Source organism: Ailuropoda melanoleuca, chromosome 16 (assembly GCF_002007445.2).
Source record: "Ailuropoda melanoleuca isolate Jingjing chromosome 16, ASM200744v2, whole genome shotgun sequence".
Classification (NCBI taxonomy): Eukaryota; Metazoa; Chordata; class Mammalia; order Carnivora; family Ursidae; genus Ailuropoda; species Ailuropoda melanoleuca.
In genome coordinates, this window is record NC_048233.1 from 14,603,610 (window position 1) to 14,613,205 (window position 9,596).

The 9,596-nt window shown below is 36.0% G+C and overlaps 1 protein-coding gene across 4 annotated transcripts in view; it reads right to left on the bottom strand.

The window, feature by feature from the left end:
• The window catches only part of EPS8 (epidermal growth factor receptor pathway substrate 8), a 178,628-nt gene that overhangs the window by 46,979 nt on the left and 122,053 nt on the right, over positions 1 to 9,596 (bottom strand). For all 4 annotated transcript variants that reach the window (XM_034644770.1, XM_019799146.2, XM_034644769.1 and 1 more), the window contains 3 exons: positions 5,253 to 5,320; positions 4,098 to 4,259; positions 2,125 to 2,274 (listed from right to left, as the gene is read on the bottom strand). In XM_034644770.1, coding sequence (XP_034500661.1) covers positions 2,125 to 2,274; positions 4,098 to 4,259; positions 5,253 to 5,320 — 380 coding nt within the window. The remainder of the gene's footprint in view (positions 1 to 2,124; positions 2,275 to 4,097; positions 4,260 to 5,252; positions 5,321 to 9,596) is intronic.

The following is a 9,596-nucleotide window of genomic DNA, read 5'->3' on the forward strand; positions in this document are numbered from 1 at the left end:
CAAATATACTACAATCCTGGGATGAACCCCAGCACTAGGTTGTACCCTTTCTGATAACCAATTCATTCTGTCATTTCAGGCAAAAGCAAACTTTCTCCAAACAATGATTTCTCTAATACTTTTCCAACAAGAGTATTTGATTTGGTTTTCCTGGGAACCAATGTGAAGTTAGCAGCTTCATAAGTTTATGTTGTTTGGCATGAAGTTTATATATGGCCAGTGATTATTACTGCATATTAAATTCTGGCTGGGATGTACTCATCTTCTATTTTTTGATCCTGCTTGTTCTTTGTCACTATGTATGTCTTTCTCAAATACGTATGCTGTATATTCTTTTACCATAAGCACAGATGACCATAAAAATTTAAAGCTGGAAGGAAACTTAAAGATTATCCTATCTGTCCTCTTTTTTTATAATTAATGAAACTGAAGAATACTCATATAATGGCTTTGCCGAGGTCCCATTCCTAATTAAATGTGAGGGCTAATGCACCCTAGTTCAGTGTTACTTCTGTAAGCCTAAGTTTCAGGAAGACATTATAAACATGTCAAAGACTCTCTGTTATGTGGGATATGAAATAAAACTAAAGATGCTTAGGAACCCTGAACTTCCTATTGGGGGGCGGCTACCATATTTCTAAAAAATTTTACTACAGAGGTGGGCAGGAGCGTTGTGTAAAATCCCATAATAAAGAAACTTTAAAACTCAAAAGTGATGTTGCAACATGACCCATATAAAAGAAACCACATCAAATTTCATTGTGTTTATATTTTCAATGTGTCAAGGGAAAAAAGAAAAGGTCTCCTGTGGAATATAGCACTAATGAGTAAAAACACAGAGCTGCATAGTGGTATTTGAGCTTTTAGACAAAACAGTAATTCAGTAAATCTGTTTCAGAACCATCAATACCAGCATCCCCTATCAGATAAACAAGGCCTTTATTCTCAACACTGAAATCCAGAAACTCTACTCAGCACAGTAACTCTTAGTTAAAGGGTAAGTTTTAGGGCACTGAGGCAAACACCAGATTTAAAATGTCTTTTAGTTTAGTCCTCTGTTTTAAAAATATTTTAATTAAATTTCAGTATATTTTCAGAAAAAAAAAACTCACTTTAATATTTAACAATTCTAACCTTGCAAAATTCTTGATACCCTTTATGACTTTCAAAAGGTACTACGTAAAATTTTGATGAACATCACATATGCAAACTATCTAAATGCCGGTTATTTCCAAGTAAGATTTTTAGAAAGTTATCTATACATAAAGCAAGAAAAAGAAAATTATGAAATACACTGTTGACACTCAATCTTACTTTATCTATCATATTTTAATGTCTAAGAAATACAGAAAAGATCAAGTGACACTTCATGCTACTCTCCCAGCATTTCTTTATAAGATAAAAATTATCTGTGTATTTTATAATATAGAGTCACAGCGATATGTCACTGCTTTGGCAAAGCACCAATCAACTCAACCCAAAATGATATCCTTTTCGGAGAAATCAACTCATGACATAAAAATATTCAAGGCTGACAATAATTTCTAATGTCCAACAAAGCATCACAAATGATAAGCATTTGAAAATTACAGTGCACTTTGAACACCGATCTTCAGGATGTAGCATGTTTTTACTGGTAACTGTGCTTACCTACTTTCACATTATCACCTGGGGATTACATATCTTGAGCAATTATTCAAGTCACATAATTAAATGGTGAGCTTTAAATCTGTATCATGGAAAATGTCTAAGGGTTTCATTGCAATAATCCACGTTATGTGATTAGTGCAGAATAAAATAGGATGGTGTGATTACTTACTGTCCATGAAGCATGATTTTGGAAGAATCAATTTTTAATTAGAAGTCCAAGTAACTCAATGAAGAATTCAATATATTATCTATGCCTGGTTTTTTTTTAATAAATAGAATGCATCTTTTTTTTTTTTTAAATACCACTCTATCTCCTCTTTATTTACTGGAAACCCTCAGGAAGATACTAAGGTATTTGTTTTCCTTACAAAATCCTAAGAAACTACAAATCCACTGGTCATATGACTGACGTGGATAATCCAAAGGCTGTCAGAACATCTACTTAAAGGGGGAAAAAATGCACCATTCTTTTACCTTAATCTCATCACACTGGAAAAGATGAAGGTCTGGCTTGCTCTGAGTTGGCTCTTTGCACACCAGGGCAAGAACCGAATCATAGTTACAGGAATACATCACAGCTTGGCAGTGCTGGACTGTGCTCAAAGGGAAATTCTCTAGTTCATTCTGTAAACAAAGTAAAAATATAACTTGCCTTAATTTTTACTGTATGTCTAAAATCGACTGAACAAAGAGCTCTAGACACTGTACAAATACTTTTTAAAGGGTGCAGATCACACTGACAGTGAATCCTACTGAACCCTCAGATGTGGAGAAGGAGCAGATACAAGGTGGCCACAGAGAAACAAGGTGGAGCTAGAAAGTGATTGGGAGAAAGAGCAACAAAAAGGAAATATTTAGCAAAGGGATGAAGTGGTGTTCTTAATAAACAGAAGAAATACTGAACTTAGCATTACCAACTTTCTCAGGTTATGGAGCCGAAATGATGCCTTTAACCGAAAATGAAGTAAAGTGAGGCCTCTTTCCAAAATTATTCACCGTCTTACATGGTATTTTTTCCCTCTGGCTATACAGTGTTAGAATTTTCTTTTACTTGAACACTGAACAGTCATACTCTTAGTTTCTACCCTCAGCGATCACAAATGTTAGGCTAAAAATAATACATCATTTATACATTTTTTTATTTCGATGAATCTCTCAAGTGAAAAAATTATATATAAAAAATATACAGTGAATATATATACAGTGAATATATATACATCCATTCATTCTAGCCAAAAATGTCAAACAGCGGGGCCAGAGGGATCTCACTAAAAAATACATCCTTCAAAGTGTTTAAGATGTTTGGTAGTGTAAAAGAGAATATTCTCTAACCTATAAACAGCCACCTAAATAACACACTGACAGATTCTTAAACAAATGAGCTTTCTGTTCACACTTAGAATTCTGTATTGAATGAGACTTTAATTTAAAATGCTTGTTATTATACTAATGTGTTTATACAAATAGTGAGTGGATCATAATGCATTAATGAGAGAAACAGTGACTTTTTTTAAGTAAACAAAATATAATATCCCCAATAAATAAAAATAAATAAAATAAATAATAAAGGGAAAAAGCAGATACTTTGATTACAGATGGCACGTACACACATCACACCATAAATTTATTCTCACTTTTGATTTTCTGAGATCCAGGCAAAGGTAAAACAAGCAGAGCTGGTTCCATCAAAATAAAATGCAATTCCTCAGAGAACCAGAGAAATAACAAATTGTCTTTCTTTGCAAAAGTAAATTAAATAATATCCCTTCTCTCTATATAATTACTTAAAACCATGAGGATGAGAGAAGCACTCAGCTGCTGTCCTCTCACAATGCACAATGGATGTGAGAAAAAGCAAGGGCATATCTGACTCCGAGTCCTATCGGAATGCTCCAAAATGATTATGACAGTTGTTTTCTTTATCTTAGCAACTAAAATGCTTATGGGATGATGGGGCCCAGAAAAGTCCTGTACTGAGAGCTCCAGCATCTTACCGACCAGTGGTTGTGCAAAATAAAGGTGCCTGCCATAGTTAATACACACACACACACACACACACACACACACACACACACACACCATATAACTCCTTCATCCTAGGTTACTCATTTACTGGGATATGGTTAGCCTAGTATATAATTAATATATGTCATAAAGAATAAGGGCCCCCTGGGGCCTCATTTTAGTGCAATGAATTTTTTTTCTCACTTCCTCCATCTCATCATTTGTGGTTAAAAAAAATATACATGTCCCTGTATCTTTAGTTTCACAAACTGATTTTGTGGGCATAATGTGTATGCAGTAGTATATTTCTTCTTTAAAATCACTGACAGAATATTTTATTTTGTCAAACTTTCATCCCCTTTTAAACGATATGACCTGCTTATCAACATAAATAGCCATGGAACTTTCTTGGAAGTAAAATAGTCTAAATTTTACAAACTTACCTTTGATTCTAAATCGATGAGGCTCACAGCTCTGTCGTCCACTTGAAGAATCATATCCTGTGTCCACACCTTGCCCTTGGCATCGAGCAATTTCAGCTTCCTTATTCCATCATCAACAGTTATCATAGCATCTTTCCGATCCAGAACAAAGGTGGTCAAGTGCTAACGATTGACAAGAAGGAAACATATTTATAACACACACATTCCCTTACTGCATGTTTTCCAAAAGAAAGCAATTGTGACCTGACTGCAGTCACCGAGTGGAGTGGAGAGGAGCCAACACAAGGTGCCCCACAACTTCGTGGCTCCCTTACTGAGATAAAAAGTTCAAGCAGGGTTTTGTGAATTGAGCAAAGGGTGCCTTGAGTCATAAAATACCTAAATCTGTTTCCTACTGAGCCCTGTTGAGCTACATAAACAGAACATAAATTCTGAACAGTTTAAATAAGTTCTCTTAAGACCGATCCCTCCCATCTCATTCCATGTTGGTTCCTTAAGTGCTGGGCCATAGCAGGCCCTCTGGACTGCGGCTTGAAACTAAGACGCTGATAAATGACAGTGGCAGTCTGCCACCACTGTAGCAACTGTCACACTTTGCACGGTTCTGAAACAAAACTTTACATTTCATGAAGCACGCTTGCTATGAGTAGAAAACAGAAGATAAGAGCAATTTAGAAATTACTCCCTACTTAAATATATTCTATTATAAGCGAAAAGTCACCTATGTAGATTCCACTCAAGAGCAAACCTATCTCAAAAGATAACACAGGAAAAACTAAACAAGAAAACCGTTGTTTAAACAGGACTAGTCATGACTTTAGGTAAAAACTAAAACTAAAGCACTCAGTGAAACCATCAAAGGTGCAATTTCAAGAAGATTCTAGAATATAAAATAGAAGCCTCTGTCCTGTTTTTAATCAAAATAAGGCTGACGATAACAATGAATGGTTAATTAATTCTCTATGAAACAGACCCCCGATGAGCAAGATACTTCGTCATTTTGCATCTCAGTTTTAGAAAAATCTAAAGGAAAAAGGTCAACATAATTCAGAGTACATCATAGGGATAAAATAAAACATAATTCTGATTTTACCACCAAAGTTTTATGTCCCTCAAGGTTCATTTTAAATTTTAACAAACATCAAAACATCTTACTTCAACACGGTATTGGGATATATCGGACACACTGATGACACTGTCCCGAGCATAATTCTTCCTTTGTTCTGAAAGAGAAGTTGAAGTCATTATTTACCCACTAACAGGCTGAAGTTCATGGATCGGTGTCTTGTGGCCATCTCTAAAACTAGTCTATCTCACATATAAATACAGTAGCTGACAAGTCACCATTGTGTGGTGTATCTGAAAACACTCATTATTCACATGAAATGAAAAAGCCAACAGAAAGCTTAAATGATATGCAAGAACAATTTGACCCAATACAGATTTTCAGAATCCCAAAGGTAAAATCTCGATTATTAATGTTGTAAGAAAAAGAGTTAGTCTAAGGGTTTTATTAATCAGATACCTACTCTTTGGTAAAAAGGTAAAAACTGGCTTGTAACTCTCATCTCTTAATGTACCGAGAACAAAACAGAATTGCAAAATACTGTCATTGATACTGTATTATAAGGAGTTAGACTACAGTATCAAGATAATGGCCACTGCAAGGAACATGTCCTTTCACAACATCCAAACTATGGAGAGTGTCAGCGGAAATTCAGAACATGATTTAATCATACTGATTGTCATTAACCTTTAACAGTTTCCACACAGCTATAGAACAAACAAATGTGATACTCAGAATTGTAGATATCAACTGTTAGAAAATATGAGAGAGTTATTAGGTAGAAAGTTACTGCACCACACTATCGGAAAAGCAAAAACAAACCTTTATTTTCTTTCGTAAAATGCTGCAAAACCAAAATATAAAATATGTGGAGACAATATTTTGTTTCTGTTGCTTTCTAATCAAGTCACTTGCTTATTTGTAAATTCAGAGTTGCCCTATTCTTTCTAAAGCAGAATGCTATGATGAAAAAGAGCCCTGAGCAAGAACCAAAGATTACTGATTCTTAGCTCTGGATCTCAGCACTCTTCTTGTAAAATAAAAGGGTTAAATAAGATCAAACCTCAAGACTCCTACGGCACTAATATTCAGACTCACCCAGATACAAACGTGTGTGCTCACAGGCACACACACACTCCTCAGCTCTAATATCTACCTGCTTTTCAAATATAAACATGTTTCTTTCAGTTAATATAGAAACTTTTAGATCTTCCTACAACTTCAGAAGTTGAAAAGTTCTGCTGAGCATGAAAGCAAAGCAAGTACAAAAATATAAAGTACATATACAGATTTGGAATGTCAACAGAATTTTGAAAACTCTGATAAATTGTTTCACAATACATACAAAAGTAATTATCTTTTATATTTACCTTAAAACTTAGATGAAAAATATCCATATCCCCCAGATTACATCGGTCTGAAATTATTCTGATATATTCTATTTTTGCTTTTGCAGCATTAAGTTACTTAACAGAAACAGACACACTACAAAATTCAGCGTCTTCTACCTTTCTTTTTTTGTTTGGACGATGACCTGAAGAAGTATGATCCATCGGTTCCTAACAAAACAGCGTGATCAAAAAGAAAGATCTGGCTTCACCTTACATTCTTCTATTCCAATATAACAAAACGTAACCTTCACTTACGTGACTGTATTCTACATGTTAAAAAAAAATAAACCGCCATGATTTTTCTGATCATTAGCTGAGAATTAATCAACGTGAGATAGTAACAAATGGATAACTGTTCTCAGGAGAACCACTGAAACGCAATATATAACTGAGGAACATAGCCAACAAAAGCACTTTGAGAAATAACCACTATTTCAGAATCACCGGGTTATCACGTTCTAGCACAACTCTCTACGGCAGACTCGGGACACGAAGGTGGTTCTGTTTCCTGTGGTCTGACTGAGACAGCGAAAGGAATGACAGTGGTTGCCATGGTACCCAGTTGTGATATGGCAACCCCAGGACATTCAAATGCTTCACCACCGAGTCTTTCAGATAAGTGATCGGTAAACACAATTGTGGCTCCACTGTATGCTTTGTAATTAAAGATTCTCATTAGGAAGTAGTAAGAATGTGTTCTTCCACATTTTCTAATACAGTTTCTTAATCTCATAGAACCGTATTCTATAAATACAATAGAAAAACAGTGCCTATTTGATAGTATTTGTAAAAAACATGACATTAACTGATCACTCTGACTGCCTAGCAGATAGGTGTTATTCTTAATATTCCAAATGAAGAATCCATTTTAGAAATTCTTAAACTGCTTTCTCTCCACTGCGCCAATAAATAAGATGCATGTGTTACAAGAAATTACCTTTTAAAGATCCTAACAAAATATAAATGCCATAAAATGAATTTATAAATAAACTAGTAGTTCTAGTGATTTAAGTCAATGAATAAATAAAGGTTAATATTAACATTTTAATAGGAAAATTTTGAAAGAAGTTTCCTAAGAGGCAATTATGGTACATTTCTTTTTTACGAGAATCATATGTACTCTCAAGTACCGTTGTAAATAGTAATTATGCTCTTAAGCTGAAAATCTCACCAAAAGCCTTAAAAAAGTATGAGAAATCTAAATGAAGCCTCAATGATACTCAAAGCCTCTAATGACATTCCCCACTTTAACAAGGGTTTTCAGCCTTGGCCACACACTAGAATGAACTTGGAAAAACACTGCTGGGGTCCCGCCTGCTAGAGATTCTAGTGTAACTGGCTTAGGATGCAGTTTGGGCATTGGGATTTATAAATGGCAATCCTGTTGTGCAGCCAGGACTGAAAACCACTGGCCCAAACGCTGTACAAAGGCCAACTCATCTACTACATGTTACTTCTCTAAGTTGAAAATTTTTCTTTCCAAATTAAGAGCGTAAATCACAGTCAAATAGTATATTATATAATAACTGAATAAATCTGGAAACAGAGTTTTGGGTTTCTCGTATTATAAGCTGCTTGACTGCTGATACAAAAGCCTCAGTTTCTCTCTCCCTATCTCTCTCAATCGGAATTGATTAGAGCCAGGAACAAACCTGACTTGATCGCAGTACCACCGGTTGTGGTTTTACTGTTTTTCCTACTCGCTTTAATACACAGACCAGACTACGCCAACCCAAAGAAATGGAAATAGGTGAATTCAGTAACCAATGAGGAAAGTCCTTTAGAGATTATTTTCACATTATTGAATTGCTATGCTGCTGCTGCAAAACATGATCATTAACTTCCAGACCGGGAATGTTAAATTCAGGTTTCCTAAGACTATGGGTGACTATGATATATCAACGTAGGTTCATCAATTATGACAAATGTACTGCGCTGGTGCAGGCTTGATAGCGGAGGGCTATACACACGCAAGGTGATATATGGGAAGTCTCCATAGCTTCCCCTCAATTCTGCTAGGAACCCAAAACTACGACTCTTAATTTTTTAAAAATGTAGGTTTTGGGATGCCTGGGTGGCTTAGTCGGTTAAGTGTCTGACTCTTGATTTCAGCTCAGGTCATGATCTCAGGGTCCTGGGATCAATCCCCGTACTTGGCTCTGCACTCAGTGTGGAGTCTGCTTGAGATTCTCTCTCTCTCCCTCTCCCCCTCCCCCCCACTCTCTCTTTTCCTCTCTCAAAAATAAATTAATTAATAAAATTTTCAAAAAAATGTAGGCTTCATTTACTTCAATTAGTGTAACGGCAATTATAACAATACACAGGTCTCAGTATTTAAACATAATTCTCTTTTGCCTGTATTGCTGTTTATGCATATACAGCAAGATTTGTAAAAGCTAATATCAGGGGTTCCTGGGTAGCTCAGTCAGTTAAGTGGCTGACTCTTCATTTTGGCTCAGGTCACGATAGACACCCATGTGGGGCTCTATGCTCAGTGGGGAGTCTGTTTGAAGATTCTCCCTCTCTCTCTGCCCCTCCACCCCTACGCTCTGTCTCTCTCTCTAAAATAAATGAAAAAAATCATTTAAAAAAAGAGCTAATATTCAGATAATTTTATTTTCTCTCTCTGAAAATAAAACATAATAGCATCGAAGTAAGGATTTGGCAATAAAAAAGAAAAAAGGTAACATAAAAGCAGCTGCTGAGTATTTATTTCTCTCTCTAAATTAAACAGTGGGCTACTGCTCCTATTACTTTACACCTTCGAGCACAGTAAAGAATTCCTTTCCCACTATCTTAGTGTATAATTTCCACAGAGGTGAGGTGCTTAATGGGAATCAGTGGGGAGCACAGAGTGATAAGTACGGGTTCTCATTCTCTAGGCCATCACCGTTTGACAAATCAGTATCAAAACCAAGATCATGGGGCACCTGGGTGGCACAGCGGTTAAGCGTCTGCCTTCGGCTCAGGGCTTGATCCCGGCGTTATGGGATCGAGCCCCACATCAGGCTCCTCTGCTATGAGCCTGCTTCTTCCTCTCCC